The 27,033-nt window shown below is 32.8% G+C and overlaps 2 protein-coding genes and 1 long non-coding RNA gene across 8 annotated transcripts; 2 read left to right on the forward strand and 1 right to left on the reverse strand.

Annotated features, from left to right (window-relative positions):
• Positions 1-699: 699 nt before the first annotated feature.
• On the forward strand, positions 700-17,790 carry AlaRS-m (alanine--tRNA ligase, mitochondrial). Of its 4 annotated transcripts, none has more exons than XM_074113477.1 (17): positions 700-850; positions 1,531-1,704; positions 2,001-2,149; positions 5,081-5,272; positions 5,384-5,528; positions 7,481-7,617; positions 7,744-7,894; positions 8,766-9,030; positions 9,102-9,552; positions 9,629-9,834; positions 11,021-11,198; positions 11,280-11,472; positions 11,545-11,675; positions 12,772-12,958; positions 15,255-15,466; positions 15,728-15,857; positions 17,392-17,790. In XM_074113477.1, exons 2-15 carry the CDS (start codon positions 1,669-1,671, stop codon positions 15,456-15,458), a joined length of 2,625 nt encoding a protein of 874 aa, XP_073969578.1. In that variant the 5' UTR covers positions 700-850; positions 1,531-1,668; the 3' UTR covers positions 15,459-15,466; positions 15,728-15,857; positions 17,392-17,790. The 4 variants fall into 4 exon arrangements, with proteins under 4 accessions (XP_073969578.1, XP_073969568.1, XP_073969586.1 ...); XM_074113467.1 differs by lacking the exon at positions 700-850 and adding an exon at positions 1,019-1,324; XM_074113485.1 differs by lacking the exons at positions 700-850; positions 1,531-1,704 and adding an exon at positions 2,268-2,311 and having other exon boundaries at positions 2,009-2,149.
• Acat1 (Acetyl-CoA acetyltransferase 1) lies at positions 15,496-26,991 on the reverse strand. 2 transcript variants are annotated; one of them, XM_074114134.1, is made up of 8 exons: positions 26,648-26,991; positions 20,398-20,541; positions 18,453-18,761; positions 18,163-18,367; positions 17,893-17,978; positions 17,381-17,569; positions 17,133-17,290; positions 15,496-15,825 (listed from the first exon to the last, which is right to left on the reverse strand). In XM_074114134.1, the coding sequence occupies exons 1-8, from the start codon at positions 26,699-26,701 to the stop codon at positions 15,705-15,707; spliced, it is 1,266 nt and encodes a 421-aa protein (XP_073970235.1). In that variant the 5' UTR covers positions 26,702-26,991; the 3' UTR covers positions 15,496-15,704. The 2 variants fall into 2 exon arrangements, with proteins under 2 accessions (XP_073970235.1, XP_073970237.1); XM_074114136.1 differs by lacking the exon at positions 26,648-26,991 and adding an exon at positions 20,624-20,931.
• On the forward strand, positions 20,997-25,074 carry LOC141447200 (uncharacterized). 2 transcript variants are annotated; one of them, XR_012454206.1, is made up of 2 exons: positions 20,997-23,887; positions 24,850-25,074. It is a non-coding gene; the product is annotated as an uncharacterized lncRNA (long non-coding RNA). The 2 variants fall into 2 exon arrangements; XR_012454207.1 differs by having other exon boundaries at positions 20,997-23,838.
• Positions 26,992-27,033: the final 42 nt, after the last annotated feature.

The raw sequence follows: 27,033 nt of genomic DNA on the forward strand, positions 1-27,033 counted from the left end.
TCGTTTCAATAAAATATAAAACAACTCGAAAAACTAATTTATAGTACCGCTGGATAATCAATTACACTCAAACTTGAATTTCTGTAGTTCTTTAATTTTTTTTTTTATTTTCTATAGTTGGCGGAAAGATTGACACAGTTCCCAAAAGCTCCTCTAAAAAAATCAATCTTCCTGTACAATTTTTCAAAAGCGTAAAATTACTTGAAATCAAATTTTTGAAATTTTGAACTTTTATAAGTTACAATTATTAAGTCTAATTTCCGTTTGTGGTCAGAATTATAGCCAAAAAATTTTGATAATGTTCTGAACAAACATGTTTGAATAACCAGTCTAATTATGATTAGAATTAAATTAGATTAAAATTGGTGACAACTTTTAAACAGGAGTAAGACTTTCTAAAATGTTTATTAAGAAAAGATTGAAATATTTTACACTTAAAAATACAATGCTGAAATTATTGTTATCAACTAATATTTTTATAAATTGGTACCTTATTTCAGATTTTTTAAAGCATTTATTTGATTCCAATAAACCAATATTTTACTTTGCTGGTGGACTCATGTCAGTTTCGATGGTCTTTCTGAGTCTCTTGCCATTGGTAAAAGAACGCGCTAGGAAGGAAGTAGAAAACATTTAATCCAAATAAAAGATTATTTTTTCAGTGCAAATACTTTTTTTAATTTTATTTATTTTAAAGCGAATGGCATTAGCTGAACGACAGCGTACCTGTGCATGTGCATCACTGCCAGCAGTCGGAACATGACCGCAGATCCTAATTTAATTGAATCACAAACTAACAAACTACAACAAACTGTTTAGACCGATACGGTCACACGGAGCAGAAGTGTAGGTAATCATGATGACATAAAAGTTATGTAACTTAGCAAGTTTTTCGGAGCAATAATTTGAGAATTAAAATAACTTTCTATTTTCTTTAGTTTTAATTTTTTAATTATTATTTTAATACTTTGGTGGGGCGCATATTCGTTGAGGACGCCTGCTCTGACATGTGAGCCTAACCTGAACATGTAACCTCCTTTTACTTGATTAGTGGTTTTAAGAATAGCTAAGAATGCAGGCTTCTGATTAAAGAGTTATTTATGTTATAAATCTAGTGTTAGAGCGAAATATTACCATGCTTCGAATTAAACTTTCTAGAAGACTTCAATCTAATTATTCTAGAAGAAACTATTTAACAGCCAAATTTGTTCGTCATCAATTTCTGGATTATTTTTCACAAGAGATGCATTTGAAAGTGCGATCAAGTCCAGTAAAACCATTATCAGATCCAACACTTGAATTTGTGAACGCTGGCATGAACCAGGTGCTTTGAATGTTACATATTTCTGCTCATTATTACTTTTTTTTAATATTTATGTTAATCACACACCAAGAAGTAACAAATATGTTGAAAGGCTTCCTAAAATTCCAAAATCACAATTCTAAAAAAAATAGAATATTGATTGCCTCAATTGAGAAAGCTTAGCAATGAAAATACCAAGGAAATTGATGAAGTTTTAATTTTTGCAGTTCAAAAACATTTTTCTTGGGATAGCAAAACCTTCCTATTTGCGCGCAACAAACAGCCAAAAGTGCATAAGAATCGGTGGAAAACACAATGATTTACTTTCTGTGGGCCATGATACTTATCATCATACATTTTTCGAAATGTTGGGCAACTGGTCATTCGGAGAATATTTTAAGGTCTGTTAAAAAGTATCTTTGATTTTATTGTCTAATAATTGTATGTCATTTATAATTAATTGTAATCGGCTGCAGTAAATGAAAATTTAAGGGCTGGATGGATGTACACTAACCTAGGATCTCCACGTCGAATTCCAATGCACTAACCACTAAGCTAAATTCTTCCTTGTCTGAGTTTCTTTTAACTTTTGCAATGGTTTTTTTTAAATTTCGTTTATAAAATGTGATTATCACGAATTTGTCATGAACTACTTTTGTTCATACACATGTTTATAATTATTTATTGTTGAAGGTAGAGAGATGCTTGCAAGTATGCTTGGAACCTCATAACATCCAAACCGTTTTCGTTAGATCCTGGAAGGCTGTATGTAACATATTTTGGAGGAGATTCAAATATGTCTATTCCAGCTGATTTGGAAACCAGGGAAATATGGAAGGAAATTGGGTTTGTAGTTAGTTGAAAATAGTGTTGCTTGGAATAGTCATAAGGTCATAACATATTTTTTATTTTATTTTTTTTAATTAATTAATTTATATTTTTATTTTTTCATAATCTGTTATAGGCTTGTGAGTTTCACACTGATTTACATTAACTTAAGTTGTAAATGTAAGTAAAAATAGAAAAAAATGTAGCTATTAAAAAAGTTTATGGTGCACAAAGACCCTACTAATAAAAACAATATTTTTGAAAGGTTTTATCCAATAAAATAAAACCTTTATCTAATGTTTTGGGAGTAAGTAGAGATTTTCGTTGTTCCAATAATTGTCTGAAGGCAATATTACATTTAACTAAGCGACCTGAGAATTATTGTCGGTAGCCATGAAACAAGTATTACTTTTCGTAATATTTGGATTGAAACCATTTGTCTGTTTGGAGGAAGGAAGGCTTCCAAAATTTGTTGTTTTCTGGAAGTGGACGTCCTTGAAAAATTAATCAAGGAGAAGGTCGTAACTTCGGACAAAAGAGGTTAAGTTTCTCCTTCACTTTCGATTAGGGTAGATTGGATAAATGTTTTTAGTAAGACAAACGGTACCTACGCTTAATTTTCACCATGATACAGTTTTGATTGGTCTCTACTCTACTATGATGCAACTTTATAAGTTAGCAAGGCAAGTTAATCAACAGAAAACATAATTTTTCTGTTGGTGCATTATCTGAAGATTAATGTTAATCAAAGTAATTGATTTAAGCTTCTAACAATACTTCTGGGTGGTGCATTTTTTTTCAATGCTAGTTTAGATCCAACAAATATGAATGTTTAATATGTGATGATTAGCCATTTTTGTCATAAAAGTTCTAACCTTTATGATAAATTTCGAATGTAGCCTCTTCTACTACAATAAAAGTGCTAATATGATTTGTTCCAAGTAGCATTTAGGGATAGTCCAGTTTCTCGACATTCTTTTAAGCATGTGAGGTTGGAGATTTGTTGCACTGTAATTTCTAATTTAGGGGTCCGTAATGAGTCTACAAATTTGATCCTTCAATAAAATGGAGAGTTTAGGACTTCTTTTGAGTAATCTGTGAAATAGAAGAAACCTCACTAGTTATATCAGATTGATGTTTGTGCTCCATTCATAACCTTTTTTTGCGATAATGTAAGGATATTCTGAAAGAATTTTCAGGCTGCTTTCCTCGTTATGTTTTTGATATTTGCTGCATTTTTTAAGGAAGGGCTTTGAATTTTCCTCAAGTTAAAATAAATTACAACCGCACACAGATTTTGCTGTGTTTAGCTCAAGTATGGTTTTATCTTCCTTAATGGTAAAGGAAACAAAATTTAATTTTTCGTACTTAACTACAGGTTATAAATTATTTTTTACAGTCAAATTTAATTAATTTTTCTCATCTCTGGATTAGACAATGGCTTCTTAAATTTGTATTTAAATTAGATTTTGTAAATTATGTAGCTCACTAAAGGCACAGTTCTATAAATTAATGAAGACTCAATACAATCGCTAGGTCGAAAAAATAAATACAGTATGAACCTTTTACATCTATATAATATTATACGAGGGTCGTTTGAAAAGTCCGTGCAAAGTCAGAGAGTTAGCACCACTGGCGCGTATCGAGGTTATGTTTAGTTAGTAGCATCTCTTGGAAGAACACACACCAAGTTTCAGCCAGATCGGTCTATTTCTTTGTGTTTGGCATTCGTTTGAATCGAGGAAGTCGAGTGATTTTCAAAAAATGGACGAAAAAGAATTTCGTGTGTTGATTAAACACTACTTTATGAAAGGCAAAACGCCTCAGGAGACTAAAGAGAAGCTTGATAAACATTATGGTGACTCTGCACCTTCGATTAGAACAGTTTATAAGTGGTTTCAAAATTTTCGGAGTGGCCATATGGGCACAAGTGACGCTGAACGTTCTGGACGCCCTGTTGAGGTTACTACTCCAGAAATCATTGATAAAATCCATGATATGGTGATGGATGACAGAAGAGTGAAGGTGCGTGAGATTGCTAGTGCTGTAGGCATCTCGAATGAAAGGGTACATAATATTTTGCATCAACATTTGGACATGACAAAGCTATCCGCAAGATGGGTGCCGCGATTGCTCACGCTTGACCAAAAACGAAATCGTGTGAAGTGTTGCAAGGACGGTTTGCAGCTGTTTCAGAAGAATCCGCAGGACTTTAAGCGTCGTTTCGTCACTGTGGATGAAACATGGATACATCACTACACTCCTGAGACCAAAGAACAATCTAAACAATGGGTTACCAAGGGGGAATTTGCGCCAAAAAAGGCGAAGACCGTTCCTTCGGCCGGAAAGGTTATGGCGACTGTCTTTTGGGATTCGCTAGGAATAATCCTCATCGACTATCTGGAAAAGGGTAAAACTATTACAGGTGCATATTATTCATCGTTATTGGACCGTTTGAAAACCGAGCTGCAAGAAAAACGCCCACGATTGGCCCACAAAAAAGTCCTTTTCCATCACGACAACGCACCAGCTCACACCTCAGCAGTTGTGGTCGCAAAATTAATGGAAATAAGGTTCCAACTCGTTTCACATCCCCCCTATTCTCCAGACTTGGCTCCCTCGGACTACTATTTGTTCCCCAATATGAAGAAATGGCTGGCGGGAAAAAGATTTTATTCAAACGAGGAGGTGATTGCAGAAACGAATGGCTATTTTTCAGACTTGGACAAATCCTATTATTTGGAAGGGATCAACAAACTAGAGCAGCGTTGGACGAAGTCTATAAGCCTAAAAGGAGACTATGTTGAAAAATAAAAAAGGTTTACCCCAAAAAATTAAGTAGTTTTTATTTTTGCACGGACTTTTCAAACGACCCTCGTACTTTGTATAAATGAACTCTTCTTGTGATTTCTCTAAAATATTTGTAATTAAAATAGCGAACTTTTACAGGGTTGACAAAGAGAGGATATTACCTTTTGGTAGCAAAGACAATTTCTGGGAAATGGGATCCACGGGTCCTTGCGGTCCATGCACAGAAATACATTACGACCATTTTGGAAAACAACCTCGCTCTAATTTAGTAAATACAGATTTGCCAGATCTAACAGAATTATGGAACTTGGTCTTTATTCAATACAATAAGTAGGGCAATATTATTTTAAAAAAATTATTTTTTTAAATTTTATTTATGAAATTATTTCAAATATTTTTTTGGATCTCAAAATGCTAGTAGTAAAAATAATTTATTATTAGGCTTGAAAATAACAACCTAGCTCCTTTGAAGCAAAACTTTGTAGACACTGGTATGGGATTGGAGAGACTTGTAGCTATTTTGCAAGGAAAATTGTCAAATTATGATACAGACTTATTTACACCTTTATTTCAAAAGATTTCTAAGGTAAGAAGTTTAATTCAATATTAATTTCTGATAGACGAGATGGTAGTTATGAGCATGTTCTTCTCATATGTATGCGGTTTCCATTTCGAGACATTTGAATAAATTTCTAAATTTATACGATACAGTTCAGGACGTAATGGATTTCACGGCCACTCCCTTTAAAATCTATCGATCTCCTTCATCGGAATACATCATTAAATGAAATTCTTTCGAGTATACCGAGGATATTGTTATGGGGAATCGGGACCCCTTAAACTCAGTTAATTCTGGTAGAAACGTTTTTAATGGAAATCTTATTTACAACAATGAGGTATTGAATGTGCTGAACTTTAACAGTATAGTTAGGAGAATTCCAGATCCTCTAGTTGGTAGACCAGCCACTTATTCAGGGATTTTGGCGTAACTGTGAGCATTCCAGCCAAACAGCACGTCTATCACCCAAATCACAAAACACACATTGACAGAGATTGTTGATTTATACATTTGTTTTTCGGATTATTGACCCCACAGACTGGCTTTAGTTCATCAACACACACAAACACCTCTAACACGTTATGCATTCTCCATAATATGAACTCTACATCATCACGTAGGGAAAGCTATGTGGACCCATTGATATTGAGGTTTTGGATAGCGTAGGACTTCGTCCCTCCCTAACACTCAATAATTATTTCATTAATATAGTACATAAACACATAAACAAAATTTTTTACTCTAAAGAAGGCAAACATATTTTTGTTAAGCGAATTCCGCCTTTATAGCTTTTTACAACACGAAATGAATCAAAAAATAGTAACATTAAGTATAGTAATACAATAAATATAATTCAATATTTTTTGGTCTAAAAAAAGACGATAAGGTAGGAAATTGGCTCAAAATATGAGTAATTCAAAAAGACAATCTGCTTTCAAAGTCTAACATGACTTTTTCTGGCAGATTTCAAATGCCAATTAAGTTTCTTAAACGTGGTATTTTATGGAGTGATTACTTTACCTTAATACGCCATGAGATTCTTAACCAACAATGTTACGAACTTGGTTTCCCTGCAAAGCTAGTCCAAAAGAAAAATGGACTTTATAAGTCTAATTCAGAACTCAGAGTTTCTTAACCTTTTTTTTTTTATCCAGGACAAGTTAGATCTTTTACATAAAATAAATTCGAATGATAGATTAGTGTATCTAATGCAGGTGAGAGGACCCAACTAGCAACTTACATTTAAAAAACTTCTACAAAAATGATCTGCAAATGGGCTAAAATTTACTTTATCTCAAAAGCCGTCTAAGAAAAATTATATTCCTCCATGCAGCCCTTCTTTCCAGTAAAACCATGGTTTACAGAATTTGAGCATTTTACAGTACCATGAGTAGGTTGAGATCCAACCATAATTACTCAACTCTCCATTTACCTCATATTGACATCCAAATAGACCCTATATGCTCCTGCGATAATGAATCATTTGCGGAATCGAAATCATTTTATCTTGGTCTGCATTAAGTACACGAACGCTGGGGATCAGCTGTGGAGGGCAATATTACTTTCGAACTGCCCATTCCGACCAACTTAAACACAGTACTGACTGATCCAAACATTTACCCAGACTTATATAACTACATAAGAACTAATAAAATTAAAATATAATACACATTCACGCATACATACTAACAATGATTTTAAATCTGCATATCAAGTCAGTCCACCCACTATTTAAAGACTGACCAATGAATAATGGCTGCAAAAAAAGAAAAGACGATTACAATTTCTGATAGATTTACTTATTGTAATATTCGATTGCTTTAATTTATGGAAAATTATTTCGACAAAAATATGTTCTTATGGATCGATAATCAATCATTTAAAAAATAATAATAATGAAATTGCACATAAACATGTTTACAATTTTGTTCTTGGTGTTGGCTGATTTGTTTTAATTAGTGCATATTTGTACATTTCAGTACTCAAATACTCTGGAATATGGTGGAAAATATGGTGCCGATGATCAAAATGGTGCAGATACTCAGTACAGGATATTAGCAGATCATGCACGAATGGTTGCTGTTGCAATAGCTGATAATGTTTACCCAGATGAAAGGTGAACCACATTAGTAAGCACTTTTGGAAATTATTTATTTATGTAAAGAAAAATCCTCACTAATTTACTAGTAATAACACACAAACATAAATGGTTTAAATATATATTGTATAATTTTCGGTACAGTCTCGGCTTAAGAAGAGTGATTAGAAAAAGTTTAATAACCGCAGAAAAATTTCTTCCTAGCCAAGGATTGAATCTTGTAGTTGAACTTTCAAAAGTTGTTAGTGAAATACTTGGCCCAGTCTATCCAGAAATAACGTCAAATTTAAAACAGGTATTTGTTTATTAAGATTTGTTTGTTTTTAATTATTTTTATTTAAGTACGAAATACATTTTATTACCCAGAATAGTGTTTCGAAGAATTCTAATACTACGAACTAGAAATTAGTCACTTTTTATGTAAATGTACATTATTAGCATACTACTGGAGGTATTTCGTCAAATTTGGTATTTTACTTACATATTGAATTCTCGTATAGTACAAGTAATAATGCGTTCTTACATTACATTACTCTGAGTTTAGAGGTAAAGGTCACCCCACCTTTCTCTCAAAACTACCTTAAGAAGATTTACTTGTTGTAGATCTACTTTGGGCATTGGAGTGGTTTTAAGAGGAGTTTTCAATTTTTTGTTTTGTTTAAAGAAACGCCGCCTTTCGGGTTGCAATTCGGGTTAGCTGGGACTTTGTCGCACACAGAACCTTTCGTTTCTGTCGTCCTCACAGTTACAACTATTCGAATAATCAAATTTGAAAGTTTTGCAATTTTCTGTTTTTAGTTTTGTTGCGCCCACAAACACACCCACACCCACACTTGTACCCATTTAAAAAATACATTTTTTCTAACTTTGGGTACCTTAAAACAGATATTTCAGATAAAAACTCAAAATCTAAAATCTGTATGATTACAATGCTTTCTCTTACCAGGAGTAAGAGAAAGTAAAAATTAGTATTAATTAAATAAAATTAATATTTTGAATTCATTACTTAATTTTGTAAAATTTGTCTGAAAATAATTTTGTTTGATTGGAAACTTTTTATTCTTAGTAATAATTTGTATTTATTATCAACTACTTTTTATCAAGTTCAAGGCCTAGTTTTCACTTTTATTATCGCCTGCTATTATTATTTTTAACATCCTGTTTAGATAGAATATGTACTAAAGAATGAAGCAGACGTGTGGAAAAATGTTCAATCAAATGTAAAAGAAGAGTGGAAAAAAATCTTGAAAAATAATAAACGTTATGAAAGTTTACATGATGTACAAAGTGTTGGCCTTATATCAGCCATAAAGGATATAGATAAAATGAAACTTAAACCAGGTTCAGTTTTAGAGAAAGATTTTGCACTTGTTCTCTACGATCGGTATGGGCTAACACCTCAAGTAATTGATGAATTGGCAAAAGTTAATGGTCAGTAAACAAACTTGATGCATTGCTAAGTTTAGAATTGAATTCTCATTGTTTTATAATTAACTTTTCAGATTGTATTGTTAATGTTCAGCAATTAGAAGTAGATATTGTAAAATTGAAAGAGAAACATAAATCTAAACTTTATTCGACAACCAGTTTAGCTTTTTCTAAAGATATACAACACAGAATCGTAACATTATGTAGAGCTACCGACGACAGTAGCAAATATTGTTATTACAGAGAAAATAGTGGGCTCTATCGTTTTGATGAAATATCAGCAAAAGTAATGTGTCTATTTTCATCGGGGAAACTTTTACGAAATGGTGACCGGTTAAAATCAGGAGCAAAAGTTAGTGTAATACTTGATCGTACTAATTACTGGACATCTTTAAAAAGTGAAAGTGACAAGGGTTGTATTAGTTTGACGGATGAAAATAATAAAATTTTTGGAAATGTAATTGTTGAAAATGCCGTTCATCTAGGATCATTTGTAGTACATAATGGTGAATTTCAATCAGAATCGTAAGTAAGAATTCAGAAAGTTTTGTTTTTTATTAATTTTCTTTACACAATGACTATTGTTTTTATTTTTCTTCAGGGAAAACCTTGTATTTGAAGAAATGTTGGCTAAAGTCAAACTTGATCATGATAGAAGGTTAGCTTTAATGAGTAACAATATGGCTGCGCATCTGTTGATGTGTGCTATTCGATCTAGTTACATTGTGAATGTACAAACCTTTGTCAATACTGGTCACAGTTTTACCATTAAATTTACGTATTATGGCCAAGATATTACAGAAGGAGGTATGTTTTTACATTACAATTTGGATTAATCATCTAGGTCGGCAGTTCTTCGGTTCTTTCGATTGTTTTGATTGTAATTTTTCTAATTTTCACATTACTGTATCCAGTAATGTGATATGTCATCTAACTTGCGATGAAGACTGACAAAAAGAACGTCATCTGTCTCTATCCAGTACCATATTTCTGGACTCAGACCATCCTATTTCTCACCCGTTCCTTCCTCTTAAATGTTATATAAAAAACAGTCCTCTTTCTTCCTCTGGAACTCTTGCTGCAGATTCTTACCTCCATAACCGTCCTTGGTAGTCGATGTTCCTTCACTATGCTTACTCTCAATTAATGGAACTAGCATTTTACATTTTAACGTGATTTGGTCGTTATGTTCCTGATATGGTCTCTCTTAGCCTTGCCTTCAACTTTTCGGTGAAACCACATCTCCGCGGTCTGAAGACGACTTTGATCTGATTTTTTTAGCGTTCGTGATACGGTGCCATACGAGAGAACAAGTATGAAAGTGGAAATTTGATGAATCGCACTTAAAACAATGCAAAGAATTTTGTAAAACCCATTTAGTACTTAGATTACATCTACACTAGCTCATTAAGTATCATTAAAAAGTGAGTGTCACAATTTTGGGGAAAGAATATCACTGCATGAATCAAATTCGACCTAAATAGTTGATTTTTTGATTGTAGCATGTTAAACCGTTTGTAACGGAAATGTTAAGCAGGGAGTATGAATGGAACTCAAACTGTTTTTATCAGATTTTGACTTATCTGACCACCGAGCCACTTGTAAGTATAGTATGTGTATGTAAAATATATGAATCGAAATCAAATTCGATAAACCGAACTTTCAAGACGGATGAAATCTGATCGTGCATGGTTTAGTTTTCTCATTGCTCTGTTCTGTCACAAATCAGTTTTAATTTATTTTGGGTAAACTGCCAACAAAAATTGGAAGTCGGTTTGATGGTCAAACTGATGTACACAAACTTGAACCATGGTACCTACAATGAATGTATTCAGGTCGTTTTGAGAGTTGATTTTATAGCCACTTATTTCTCTATGTGGTCCAAACTATTTATTTAAAACCATGATTCTTAAAAACAAATTCCAGTTCTTTTCTACTTTCTAATCTCAAGATAACTAGCGAGATAATAAAATATTTGTATCTAATTTTATAGATATGCTGCTCATGGAACATTCCGTAAATACTATGATAATTGAAGGACTTGATATATCTCTTGAACCAGTTATGAGTCATGATTTGCAGAATTTAAATGTAACAGTACCACCTTATGTAAATCCATTGCCAAACACTGTTCCTTTGATAACTTTTACGAAAGGATCAACACTTAGGAGGTAGAGTAACTGTTTCTTAAACATTAATTGCATAGTCGATCTGTTTCTATAACTATTAATGTGCTCATCTTATTGTTTTAGAGAGATTACCACTGGTCCTGTAGTTTATAATTCCAAAGATATTAAAGAATTCAGTTTAGTAAATATTGATCTGAATAGAAAAAAACGAGAATGCATACTAACCGGCCTAACTGGAGGTCAAGTTCACGAAGCTTATCTGGAAACAAGTAAACTGCTGGACAGTCTAAACAAACTTACATCTGGTGAACATAATGTAAGTTTCTTCTTTTTCAGTTAATGTACTTGTAGTTCATATATTCTATTTTAAAATGCTAAATTTTTGTAGGTAAAAGATTTGATGGAAATTAAATCGAAAGCAAAAACATTAATTGTAAAAAATAAAGTTCCTATGTCAATGAGAGTGGAATTAAATTATTTAGTCAATAATCTCAGTAGTATTATAAAAGAGACACTTCAGTAAGTAATTTTTGTTTTTCGCTAAATTGTCTTATTTATGAAAAAGTTGCTTCGTTTCCTTCTTTATTAATGAATACACTTGCAGAAATCGTCAGTTATTATTTTCTTTATTTGGTGCTAAGATCTTAGTCAGAAAGAACTGGTAAGTGAATGGCTGAATTTAGGCCTCCTGCTGTCTAAATACCTTTACATTGACTTACAGAAAGAAAACTCCTCCTAGGCATTACGCGGATGAGAATAATTTAATCCATTAAACACGGAACCAAAAGCTTCCCTAGAAAACCTGGATCCCTTAATCCAGGGTAGTCACCCTCAGAACAGAGATGCGTGGGATGAGGAGTGTGTTGTAGTTGCTAAATGTTTAAAGTGTACGTATCCTTCTCAGAATCTTCTGTTTCTGTTAATTTGGGCGAGTCTTCATCAAAATATCTTGTTATCTGTGGTTGTCTGTAACTGCCGGCCTCCTGCTCTTCCTAAATAACCTGAAGGTGAAATGTGGTAAGCGGACTGGCAACTTTAAAGGCTAGGGACGGGGACGATAGATATCTCTGGATTCTAGTGCAGAATACACTTCTTGGTTATTTTCATTTTTCAACGTAGAGATACGAAACAACGGCGTTCAAGGTTCTCCAACAGTCAAAGAACAACTCCAACTTCTGTTTCCGTAAATATTTGAGAACATCCTGAAGATGTTTGAATATACTGTGTGTAAGAGTAGCAAAGGCGGTGGTGACGGTTAAGTTTATCCAGGACTCCTAAAACTAGGTTGTTAGACACCAGTTATTTCTGAGTCTTGAGAGGAAGTATCGATAATAGCGTTTTTATCTGTGTCATGTAACGGCATATAAGGGAAAGACAATTTGCGAGGTAATTTCGCCATTCTGAACATTAAGCTAAACAAAAAACAGATAAAGCTCGCTGCGATGGTTAAAGTCATTAATTTTATCTAGCTTTTTGGTAGAAAGTAGTTTTGTAATTTCTTAAACTAAATTCGTACTTTATGACCAGGGTAGTTTTTTTTTTTTTTTTATCAGTTTGTCACTCTTTAATTAATTTTAATCTGTCACTGTAATCTGAAAATCTATTTATGTGACAGGCATGAGAAAAGATCTTTAATGGAACAAGCTATTACACAAGCGAAAAACAATAAAGTACCATTTGTTGTACACTATTCGGATGAAGATTCCAAACTGGAGAAATTAACGAGACTGTGCCAAGATCTCCCGGTGATGGTATTTGCTTATAATAATGGGCATTTCACTAGTCGCTGTACTGTACCTGAAGTAAGTTTTTTTCAGCCTGATGCGGCCCCTTTAAGTTATAAATCATTTTTTTTTAGAGTGAAGCGAGCCACAATTCGTATTTATTACTGTTTAAAACTAGTGGTTTTGATTTTTTATTATAAAACTTCTTCAGAGTTATTATTTCATTGGAAAAAAACAGAATATTGCACGCTCGAATTAAGAGTATACGAGGGGGTACCCAAAAAAAACCGGAATTATTTTTTAAAAGCTATTTATTTACAAATTTTTTACAGAACAACCTTATCCCCTTCAAAATACTCTCCATTACAACTAATACATTTGTCCCACCGGTGCTTCCACTGTTCGAAACATTTTTTGTAGTCATCTTTAGAAATGGCTGACAGCTCCTACTTCGTTTTTTTCTTGACCTCTTCAATGTTGTCAAATCGGTGACCTTTCATGCCCTTTTTCATGCGTGGAAATAAGAAAAAGTCGCACGGAGCCAGGTCAGGCGAGTAAGGTGCGTGGGGCAGCGGAACCATGCCATTTTTAGCCAAAAACTGTGTAACAGAGATGGCTGTGTGTGCAGGTGCATTGTCGTGGTGGAAGAACCAGTCTCCTGTTTGCCACAAATCGGGTCTTTTTTGGCGAACACTATTGCGCAATCTTTTCTAAACTTCCAAATACAAAGTTTGATTGACGGTCTGACCTGGGGGGACAAACTCTGAATGGACTACGCCTTTGGCATGAAAAAAGCAAATCAGCATTGTTTTGATGTTTGACTTGACTTGACATTTTTTTGGTCGGGGTGAAGATGACGTCTTCCATTGGCTCGATTGTTGCTTTGTTTCTGGGTCATAACCATAGCACCATGACTCATCACCAGTAATGACCTTTGACAGAAAGTCTGGATCAGTTTCAAGCTGTTGTTTCAAAGCACGACATGTTTCAACTCGATGTTCTTTTTGATTGTCAGTCAGAATTCGAGGAACAAACTTGGCAGCAACCCTTTTCATCCCCAAATCTTCCGTTAAAATTCGCTGAACCGAGCTCCAAGATAACCCACTACTCTCTGACAGTTGATCAATTGTCTGTCGACGGTCTGTGAACACCAGCTCTCGAATTTTTTCAACATTTTCGTCGATTCGGGCAGTTGATGGACGTCCAGAACGAGGTTTGTCATCAATCGACATGTCGCCATTTTTAAACCGAGTAAACCACTCGTATACTTGAGTTTTTCCCATAGCGTCATCTTTGTAAGCTGTTTTCAACATTAAAACACTTTCAGCAGCATTTTTGCCGAGTAGAAAACAAAATTTCAGAGCTGCACGTTGTTCACTTAAACTTGCCATCATAAAAAACGAAAAAAGAACAAAACAGCGCTGGTAAAAACAATCACTGCAGATGAACAGAACAAGCCAGGCAGACAACACAGGCAGGACTGAACTGGTAAGGAATTGCGCTATACACGTCTAGCGGCAGAAATGCGTACTACATAGGCTCCATGCGCGGCAACGCAATTCCGGTTATTTTTGGGTACCCCCTCGTATATAAAATCACTAAGTAGAGATCTACAAATTTTGACTCGAGTTGCTTAAAAAGAATCCTTATTTAAAATTAGATTAAGGAAATGTTTGAGAGAGGAAATAGGTAGATATCCTATGAAGTACATTTTTTGTGTAATGAACTAAAATTTCAACTTTAAAGGCACACAAGTTCCTTTTTTACTTAACTGATTGTCCACTTCTAAGATTTTCTTAATAATGCTCCTATGTTTTTCTAGGAATGTAAAATTCGTATACACACTTCATAAAATTAGGTTTATAAATTTATCCGAGGAAGAGGTTGTGGTTATGCTTTCCCTGAAAGATAACATTTCAGTTTAATATACGGTTTCACAAACAGTATAATGTTGGTAAGAATTGAATCTACATAAATTCGGAGCTTGAATAAAATTTATTTCTTAGAATGTTGTGAGATGATGGATAGGTTTAAGATGCGAATTAATAATTAAACAAATAAATTCAAAAAATGGATACTAGGCACAAAGGCAACAGAAAATTTAGTAAATAAATTAATAAAAAGTCGAATAAATATGCTCTCAGTAGGGCTCAAATTAAAAAAATATTAACGTGCAAATTAATTCGAAATCTGATTAAAATACATTTAACAACACCGAGGAGTTCAGTTCTGTTTACTCGTTCACTACAAATGTTAATATCTAGAGATCTTGGCGTTAAGATCTATTTGCGTCGATGAATTGTACGCCTTCAACGTTAACAGCTGAGCTACTGTGCTGTCTGCTACTTTTTTAAATTAAAATTTTTATTTACAGACTTGTAAATTAAATGCTTTACACTGGATGGCGAAAGTAAGTGAAAAAATTGGTGGTCAGATTCTTCATTACAAAGGACATAATTCGAATTATGTTTGCGGTATGAAACCGATAAAATTAAATAAAACATCTTTAGCAAATATGATTGAAGAAGCAACAACTTGTGCCGAAGTAGTTGCTGCAGAAATGTTACAAGAAAATTGACGAAATTGGTAAATTTTTGTTATTGCTATGAAAAGTATTGTTTTTATTAATTTTTATTTATAAAATGCTTAGAAAAAATATAACAATTTAATTTTCCAGTAATTTCAGAGCTCTTCAGTCAGCGGTAACTACTTTCTTTTGTCATTATTTATTTGCAATTACATATTTACAGACATAGTCCCCATTTTATGTACAATATAAATTTTAATGAAATATTTTCCATTTTTTAAAGTAAGAAAATTTTAATTATAATTTTTCAATCAATATAGATGAGGCACCACCTCCACCGTTACAGATAGATGCTACACCTTTCTCTCCAGACTTCAACGCTGTTACCAAGTGCAGAACTATACGGGCACCAGACATTCTGCGCAGAAATATTGCAAAATACAGCATCATGTAAATATTAAGTAAAACTAGCCCTTCTATTGACATAATTAAGTTTTCAAAAAAGTATTCTTGAAAAGTAAATGAGTATGATGAAGTTAAAGATATTTTAGAAATTTTATAATCTTTTACTAAAGATATAGCTATTTGTAATCGATGAATTTATCCGTCACGTGTAGGATTTTTATACTTTTTTAAAAATAAATAAATAAATAAATATATAAATTTATCAATGTCTCAGAAGAATCATAGCATTTTTTCTGTCAGTCTGGTTCTAAGTTTCTGACAAATTAAAGCAACTTTTAAGAACATTGAAGTTAAATAAAGGGTCTTAGCTGCTGATTCCCCACGGCCTCGTCTCGAATCGATAGGTCCGGGAAGTAAGTGGAAATCGCCAATATTTGCTTTATTTAAAAAAATAAATTTTCATAGCTTTCTGTTTACGTTATTTCGCATTATGTCTATATTTATATTGATAACTAATTAATGTAGTTTTATGCCTGATATCTTTCAAAAATTGTTGAAAATATCAGGCTATTTGTTAGTCTTTACATTCTCATTTCCACAAGATTGATTTTTAGATTTTGGAATTCTAAAACGATATATTTTATCAATTTTATAAGAGTAAAAGAGACAATTTTAATCGTCTAACGGTAAGAATCCGTGTTAAATGCGTATTATTTTCCTTCTGACGCCAATTGAACATTGAATTAAATTGACAATCGAATTTAAGATTTAGTGCATATAAGACATGCAACGATTATGGGTGAAATTTTCTTTCTCTATTTATTTTTTTAAATCTTAAATTCGAGCTGTCTTTAAACAAGTAGTCCGTTAAGTGAGGTGTACCCATAATCCTCATGACCCAATTGAAAACTTTTTTCCGAAAGTAGTTGTAAAAATCCAACACTCGGCAGAAATACATCAGCATGCTATAAAATCAACCGATATTTTAATTGCGATCAATTAAAAACAAAATAGTTCAATTATGATTAGATTTGATTGAAAATGTCGATTTTCTAAATTATTACTCTCAGTTTTTTACAATTTGAGTTTGCAAGCAAGGCTGTCTTTACATTTTCGAACTAACGACTTTCGGATGCCCAGAGATTGTATTTGTTATACTCAAACTTTTTTCTATTAAATTTAATTGAAAATCGACACTGTTCATTAATGCTTGAAATTATCACTTAGAGACTCATTTTGTGTTCTTCAGTTGCAGAAGTCTAATTGTAATTAACTTTTAGTCCTTTAAGATTTTGTAAATAATAAAAATTTTATTCTCACCCAATTGGATGTCCCAGACTGACTGCACCACCGTGTACATTAACTTTGTTTGGATCCAAATCCATTAATTTAATATTGGCCAAGACGACAACACTAAATGCTTCATTGATTTCCCAAAGTGCGACATCTTCTTTTTTAACACCACTATCTTTTAATAACTAAAGAATACAAAAAGAAAAATATTATTATGCTTATTGAACCATGGCTATGTATGCATTAGTAATTTGGGAATTGTTTTCATATCGTACCTTGGGAACAGCAACAGCCGGCGCTATTGGAAAATCTATTGGTTTGGTGGCACCATCAGCAAATGCCACTATTCGTGCCAAAGGCTTAACACCGAGCGATTTAACAGCTTCACTACTCATCAATACTAATGCAGCGGCACCATCGTTCAAGGTGGATGCATTTCCGGCTGTAACAGTTCCTCCGTCCCTCTTTGCAACAAAACAGGAAGAAGATTGAAGTAAAGTAAATTAAAACCTGTTTCTCTAAATTCTAGAAAATTTCACTCAACGCTGTTTTTATAAGAAACAATCTGAGTATTAGTTAAAACAGTTATTAATTTTACTAATTTTATTTGACAAACCATAATTTTTTTTAGTCCTAAAGACATAAGCTGATTAAAAAAATAAATAAAATATATGTATATGCTATATACATAAGCAATGCCCTTACCCTCATTCCTATGCAATTTAGCTGAGTATCATTATTTTATTTATTTAATGAAATGTTTCACAAAGTGACAAAAAGTACTTACTTGAAAAACAGTAGCTAATTTATTAAATTTTTCGAAATTGACACGTGTAAATTCTTCATCTACAGACACGACAACATCTGGTTTTCCTACAAAGAAAATAAATATAAAAAAATGGAGGAAGAGTTTTTTAGTCAATTTATCGAAGGGAAATGAATGGTGAACGTATCGTGTTTGTTTCAAAACTAAGCCTCACACACTCCAATGAAAGTGACATCATTAATTAAGCCACTTCTAGAACATTCTACGAGTTAAATTTGAATTGAATTTCACCTTTTTTTTGAGGTACTGAAACGGGCACAATTTCATCTTTAAAAACGCCATTTTTGGTTGCATCTGCACTTTTTTTATAACTTTGAACAGCAAAATTATCTTGATCTTCTCTAGATATCTTGAGTTGTTTAGCTGTATTCTCGGCGCAATTTCCCATATGAAATTTATTATATACATCTGTCAAACCGTCCAAGAGAATTCCATCCTGATATTGGGGGAAAAAAATCCAATAAACTGTTTTCTCATTTTTAAACTACGATTGCAGAAATTTAAAAATTCAATGAACTTACTTGTAAGTGGACTCCACCATAAGGTGAATCGCCTCTGAACATATAGTAGGGTACATTTGACATAGATTCCATTCCACCGGCGATAATTACTCTCTGATGGCCACACATAAGTACTTGTGCGGCGAGCATGACACTCTTCATGCCAGAGGCACATACTTTATTGACTGTGGTGCAGATAACACTTTCATTCAGGCCGGCGAAGAGAGCCGCCTGTCTTGCAGGCGCTTGGCCGGCACCGCCCTGGCAAACGTTTCCCATGAAGATTTCATCGATATTTTCTTTGTTTACACCGCTTCTTTCTATGGCAGCCTGCAAATGTACATAAATTTTTCTTTTATAAATACATTTCAATTTTACCTTTCCTTTTTGTGATTAATAATTAAGGGAGCCCTGTAGGAGGAAGTGGATAAGTCATTTTTTGATCTTGGTATCCTTGAAGGAGTTCCAACCAAACAACACTTCCGTGACGCCCTAAAGGCTGCAAAATGCGCACACGTAAAGATAGAGGTAGATGACGTACTTCTGACGTTCTGGATTTTGTGCAACTTCAAGCAACTCTAGTCACAGCTACGTCCACCCATTTACTCTTTCTCAATGCACACTAAGATGAGCACATTCTACGAGAAAATTGTCACTCAAAAAAACTATTATAGACCTATTGTATTTTGATAGCCATAAGTTGTAAGCATCGTCATCAGTTAAAAAATACTAGTTGAAGAATGAGTAGTTCCTAGGTCTACAGTTTATTATTATGTAAGGAATCTATTTTAAAACTAGTCATTGAAAATCAATATAATAATAATTATTATTCATCTATGGAGAAAGTCTAGCCGTATGCTATCCAACGCCTCTCTCTGCCCACAGCCATGTGGCAGAACAACAACGGCTAAGTATAACACAAAAATTCTGTCCCGAAGATACGTCACTTAGAGTAAATCAGGCAACAACCTCAGAAAAACATCTAAGGACTTTCCATTAACATCTGTTTGACTGAAGATTTTTCTTTTTAAGGAGCCTTAATAGAGTATAATAGTAATGCATATAATGTGTTTTCTTAAACACAATGCCCAGTAAATGTCCGCGAAAAACTCAGATTCATCTTACAAGCCCTTTCCGATGCTTCTATTACAATCAACCCTGAAACTACGATTATGTCTTATCAATGAAAATGAATGCCACAAAGCAATCCGACCCTACCTGGATCTGGGCAATCATAGTTAGGATTCAGGAGCAAAAAAAAAAAGAAGAGGAACTTATCTATCTCATTGGAAATATATCGTTTTGAAGCTTCCATATTTTTTCCAATTATATGAAAGCAACGAGAGAATAGTGTACGGAGGCAGGCAGGATACTAATAAAAGTTCCGGGCGCCAATAACCACAGATGTTGAAAAAATAAAATAATAATTATCCCACATAGAAGAATATCAAGTTTCTCAAAACTGAGAATTGTTTTTCAAAACTCATTTATTGACAAGTGAATATTTCAAATCCACAAAAAATTAAGCTGTGAAATTTCTCATAAATTTCAAATCTTTTTTGAATGTCAATACTTTATTGTACAGTACTTCAATGTCCTCCATTTATATTTTACTTTCTCTTTTAAATTAAATCAGGTGATTATGTAATGAGATAAAAATGGGAAGGTTTGATACAAACAACTCTAAAGGGCATTCAATGTCAAGGATCCCGCTAATACATATTAGAATACAGATAGAAACATTGAAATTTTAGAATAGGTTTCTCTGCTCATAGATTATTTTATTTACTTACAACGGGCTTAAACATTACTAAGACCTAAGAAGTTTCCTCTTTTTAGTAAAACGAATATTCTTTATTTAAAAGTTATATGAGACAAACGTTATACGTTATGATGGAGCTTTAGATAATCTACAATATCTCTTAAATTAGTTATAAGGATTTAACATTATTATTTTAAATTAAACCTGTATGGCAACAGATCCTAATTTAGTTGAAGACAGGGCCGCTAGACTGCTTCTGAACGAACCCATTGGAGTTCTTGCCCCACTGACGATGAAAACTTCATTAAGCGATGTACTATATTTTCTTGCATTAGCTTGGTAAAAAACCTTTAAAAAAAGAAACAATATTAGTGTTTATAATTGATTTTGCAGATTTTGATACAATAATTGTCGCCTAACATAAACATACCTTTCTTAAAAGACTTGATGCCATATTTCAATAGTAACTAGCTTCAAAGGGTATGAGAATGATATATTATCCAAGTTATTAAAATTGACTTAAGTTATGATAAAAACAATGCAAAAAAGTCTAATCCTACTAGCTAAAGAGGCACAGAAACTTCATTTATGCTAACATTCCTTAACAGAACCACTTTTTAATTCAATCACTCACTATCCACCTCAATTTAACATGAATCCCCTCTCTGTACAACTGCCAGTTTTAACAGTGCAACCTTAACGCTGCCAAATCAACATAGTTTAAAGGTTCCCCTTTTTATCCTACACTTAGTGGAAGGCCACTCGAACAGTGTTGACATTGCGATAAAAACTGGTATATCTTATACAATTCTTTTAGTTTTAATTACTACATTATTAAGTCTGTAAGATCACCCGTAATTTGCTTTCAGTTTCCTTATGCAAACTGTTTTGGGTTCAACTTAAATAATACTTAATACTCTTACATTGTTTTCAAATTAAATTCATTCTACAACATATTTTTTTGTAACCTCACCCTGGGTGTACGATTTTTTTTTTTTTTTCTGTTTCTTAATATTCTCATCGTTTGGTTTGGTGCTTGCCTCATTCTTTTGACTGTACTCAAACCGTCGCGAAATTATGAGAAACATCAGGACAAATGTTCAAAAGCCTAAGTAATAGAGCTAACTTCGATCTCTCCCAAGTCGAGTCGCCAACTCGGACAACTGCTTATTAAAGTAGACCAAAATAATCTAATGAGGTCTTGCCCTATAGGGTTATAACCGGGATTGATTTACTCTTCTATCTCCGAATATCTGGGGAGGACCTTTGGGAGAAAGTAACCTGTTGGTGCTACGGAATGGTTTTCCTGCCGCTCTTTCTTTTCCTGGTATATCCCAAATCCAGACTATTTTTATTCTAAACTATTTTATTTATTTGTTGTGGTGAGGAGAGAGGTAAGTCAACTTAAAGCACCAGTACGAGTGAGCTCTTTATTACAACTGAACTGAACTTAGTAGTCCACTGTACATTACAATACATAACATACACAGTCCACATTTATTAGCCATTTATGTGCGAAAACCTTGCGGTATCACGAGACGTGGGATCTGTTTAGGCCTTACCCTATCTTCTTAGACAGGAGAAAATCCTTCTTCTTTTTCTTTTTGTTTTCAAGAAAGAAAAAGTATATAGTACCTAAAATAGTTCTTAATAAGTAGATAGATCTACTCTAAAAAATTGTATTTCATTGTAAAGCCTTGTCATTGTACAGAATTGTTTGCTTCGACAAGTATTTGTTTGGACAAATAAATACAATATATCTAATTGAAGAAGGATGGTCCGAAATGACTAGTTAAAAAGAAAATAATTTTTGTCTGACAGTGTTCCCAATTGCTTTTGTAATTGTCCGGATGATCTTAGTTATTTCGTCTGCACCTTTTTATAGTTCCAGTATCCAGTAGATACCAGAATCTGTCTTACATATTGACAATAATACCATATAACGAATTTATTTCGCATGTAAATTTATTGATAATTTAATTAATTTTTCCCGTTTTATTTGAAAAAAAATGAAATTTCTTATTTCTTCTACAAGACTTAAACATTTCTTTACTATTCAGTTGTTTATACAAAATATTTTTGTCTATCCGACCTCTAAACCTATTCTTTCATTGCTTTTGATTTGTTTGGGTAAAAACATCAGTAACCAGAAAATGTTTTAGTTCGAGTTGAATTTTTGGAGCACTCGCTCTTGCGTATAGTATTTCTCTCTTCTAAAAGGATGTGACACTCTTTAATTCAGTTTATGCTCCAATATGTAAGAAGAGTAATTTTGAAAAACAGGCTTATAAATTTATATCCTAATAAACTGCTCTAATAACGTAGATGCTTAATTGGGAAAACTAAGGTTTTTAGAAGAATATGATGCAAGGGGTCACATTAAATTAAAAACTTTTGCTCACAAGGAAACTAGTAACAATTTAACAAAAATAAATAAGAAAAAATTGATATTGCTTATAGCAGAAATTTTTATCAATAAATACAAGTTATTTATTAAAAATATTTAATTACACAGAATGGATGGCACACAAAATGGTTCTAGTAAAAAGATTTATTAGTTTGGATATTTTTATGGTTTTGTAATAAATTTTAAATTCAGAATTAATAAATACATTTATAAATTACAATACCTTTTAAGTACATATATGAAATGTTAGAAAACCCTGATTTGTAACCCAAGTAAAACCTTCTCACATTACTTTCTGCTCTGCAAGGTGTCAGTGATATATTTTTCTGTAAAAAAGACTACTAAAACTGATTCAGTTGAAGAAAACTAATAGATAGCATACTAGAATAACAGCAAATAGTCAAAATCAAGATTCCCCTTACATTTATGGAATCAATTGTGAGTTCAATCAGAGCATCTCACATTATTCTTAAACCATTCTGAAGGATGTGAGTATTGTAGGAATGATGAAATAATTGATTGTTTTCATTTTTATGTTAATTGTCAACTTTTTGCTTCACAAAGAACACATTTTGTGCAAATGAATTCTTCATTACTATTTGTAACTACAATAAAACGCTCATAAACAATAAGCCTGGTAATTTGTTTTTATATATGTATAAATTCATTAAAATTTAGGAACTTTTTATTTAAATGATTAACTTAAGTATTAACTAACAAGATTACTTAATTATTCAAAGGGGTCAACCCCTTGCTTCAAGTGTTATAAGCAAGTAATAAATAACTTAAATCAAATCTAAATAAAACTTTCATATAGAACTACATATATATAATTTTGGTTTTTTAAGAAACAATTATTTCTCCGTTTTATTTTATTTGCAAGTCTTTTGTTAACAGGAAATTTAATTTAATTTTTCAAATATAGAGAAATATAGTTTTTCAATAAAGTGCAGAAATTTTACACAACTTTATTGTGTAAAAGATTGAGCCAGTGGATGACACAAAACAATATCCTTTGCGAAGAGCAGGCAGGGTTCCCGCATGGCTAATGTCTTCATTCTATTCAATTGAAATGGTATCAAGGAAGAAAGAAAATCCACTGCTTCTTTGTAGATCTGAAATCTGCTTTTGACTCTGAATAGAGAAGCACTCTTTTACAAGTTGTATCAGTGCAGGATCAAGATGGTTCGAGCAATTCAGAGTTTGTACAGCAATAACAAGGACAACAATATGGAGTTGTAAGGGCCTTTCACGTCCATTCTGAACTTATTGTGGAGTTAGACATGGGTATAACTTAAGATCCTTACTTTTCTCCATATTTATAAATGATTAAAAAAAAAGTTTTCAGAGGAGCGATACGGTTAAAAGATTATAACTTAAAGCTGCGTAATTATGCGGACGACGTAGTCCTAATTGACGACGATCCAAGAATATTTCAGCAAATGATGAATCAGTTGGAAGTTTGCCTAGAAAACTGGAACCTGGTTCTTAATTTGGCCACATCCAAAATGTTATTTTTCAGAGCTGGCGGTGGGAAGTTGGGAAATAATCACCTCCAAGCGAGAATCTGTAGAGGTAGTCAAGGAATACAAATACCTTGGTATAAAAGTAACTCCTTCTTTGCAACTGAAGTCACATTGGGATGACAGGGCAAGGCAGGAGGTTGGGATTGAATAATTTTGGGCTGACTTAATTACGAGTGATTATGTACCGATTACTGCGAAAACTGAGATACTTAACACATTATCAAGAGCTGTTCTTAGTTACGGTTGTCAAATTTGGGGTATCCAGTACTGGGAAAGATTAGAGAAAGTACAGAAACCGTTCATTAAGAGACTGTACCGTTTGTCAAAAAATACGCCCGGCTTAGAATCAGATGAAAGCCACGTTTTTCCCATCTCAATATTTTTGAGATTCATTACAAGAGATTTTGGAATTAAATGATAATGTTCAATTAAAAAAATGCTGTTAAGTCAGGTTTAAATGAAAGTTAGCTTATTTTGTATTAAAAGACTACATTAAAACATTTAACAATGTGTACATTATCAACTAAATTACAATTCTAAAAAAATAAATCACCTCCAAGAAATCATTAAATTGCAGAACTATACAAAAAATAAGTTGTTCAAGATAGAGGTAGCAGAACATCTTTAATTTAGCAGAGTTACTTTATTTTGATTTCTTTTACACCAGAGACAAGCTTTTGAAACATTATTTTTGTTATAAGTACTTAATAGTTCTGATTTCAGCTGGCGGTGAAGACAATGGTATCAAGGTGTAGGACAATCAGAATGGAGGGGACAAGTGGATATGTTTGTGACATAATTTACCACAGTAGCTGAAATCTGCCCTCATTATAGCTAATGAAATTAATTATCTATACATATAAGTAGCTCTTACCTTAAAATAACTGTCAACTAAATTGTGTGTTCTTAATGATATTTACAAAATATAAAAAATAAATGGTGCATGTATCTTGTTGTTTTATTTTTGAAATAAAATTTTTTACAAATATTGATAAGGTGGCGTCATCAATTACTTCAAACATAAATAAACATACAAAAATTGGAGAATTTTTTTTTTACAATATTCGTTCGAGAAGGGGTCACTAGAAAGCAGTACATGCTCGACAATGCAGTTAGTGGATCCAGTTAGCGCTAGGTAGCAGGTCAACCCTGATTATTTTTTTAAATTTTTGTATGCTAGAGTAAAACTGTACTTATTTAAAATTGGGCGAATGCAAACATTGATTGGAGAAATTAACTGCGATAACGTTCCCTATTTTTGCTGAGCTATTTGCTCTCATCAAATAAAGAAAGGAAATCGCGAGAGTTGGCTTAAAAAATTATTTAAAAAAAGACTAAAGATTGAAGGCCCTTTTTGACTTCATAAAAAGTTTTAAAGCCCCAGCACATTTATGTTGCCTTGTTAGCATTTTTTTAAAGTGTGACCGAAACAGAAAAATTTACATAAAACTAAAGTCTAGTAGCAGAATATCAAAAATCTACAGAAGCTTTAATCCTAGCACTTGAAAATCTGCAAAGCTGTTCTCGTTATACTACTGTTTCTAATATAGGAATGAAAATAAGGCGCAAATAAAAGAACTGGCAATATTCTATTTTAAACTAGCTTTCATCTTATTAAACTTCGTATATTAATAAGTTTAATTAATCCTTTACATACCGAGCTCCTACTACGTACAATATGTTCCTGGTTGTTATAAACGAAGTAGATGCCCTGGGATGGCAAAACGATTAATTTCGTATAGTCTGTGCACTTAGTAAATTTCTCAATGAGAGATTATTTGTAAGTACACTAATTAGGTTAGGCCGAAGTAGGAAATTGCTTAAAACTTAAATTTCTACGGCAAAACATCATAAAGCTTCAGAAACTTTACTACTGGTATTTGCAAATATTCATAGAAGTTACGCATAATTATTATTATTGGTTGAAATATAGGCGTAAGAATGCAAAGCACAAATTGGCAGTTATTCATTTAAAAATAACTGCATTCTGATTGGCTATTTACCTCTCCATCTTCTTAAAAGTCACATCAATATCACATGCTGAGCTCCTTTAACATTATGTTCCTCTGATTTAAGTAAGCAATTTTGCCTAACACTTTTATAAATGTGATTGATAATAATGAGTCATGAACAAGTGACATTTTTTTTTGTAATGTGATGTAATTATTGCATTCCCAAGTAAACGTAAAAGTCTCGAAGACTTAATTTGAATATCTGGAATATCTACCTAGCACCTAGCTGAGTGTGTTCATTATAATAAGTACTAATATTTATAAGTACAGTCATTCATATAAACATCTTTTTGATATGCTTTTCTTTAACAAATTTCACAAGTTGAAAAATAAGAGAAGGCGCGAAAAAAATAGGACTTTAGGATTCCTCGACAAACACTAGAAATCTTAATATAAACCTATTCAGAATAAGAGTGCTAAATTTTTACAAAATTCGACCTACTCATGTGCATATGTAAAAGATGATAGATTTTAAACGAAGCTCATAAAAGAATCATTGTTTTATTTACCTTCGCTTGCTGACAGAATAAATTGTTTGTGACCAGAGTGCTGAACGTCTTCATTTTCCAGAACTAGTAGGGGACAGATTTTTTTCCGTCAGCACAAAGTAAGTGAGCAAAGTTCCAGTTTAAATCAACATTAAAACAAGCATATAAAGCTTGCAAGACAGGTGAGTTAGGTTAGTCTATCTGTGAGAGAATACAGTGTTGACTTGAAGATTTGGAATTAGGTAAGAAAGAAACAACTACGGCGAGGGTTTGTCCTTATTAGAATTGAACAGATCGTCTAAGGTGATGGCAGGAGAACACTCTGGCTGCAACAGTGGTTGTTGTTGTTCACATTGCTGTTTGTTGTTAACTAACAATACACACACACACATACAAATACATACGAA

This window comes from Rhodnius prolixus, unplaced genomic scaffold, assembly GCF_049639745.1.
Source record: "Rhodnius prolixus isolate KJV_2025 unplaced genomic scaffold, Rpr scaffold_1, whole genome shotgun sequence".
Lineage (NCBI taxonomy): Eukaryota > Metazoa > Arthropoda > Insecta > Hemiptera > Reduviidae > Rhodnius > Rhodnius prolixus.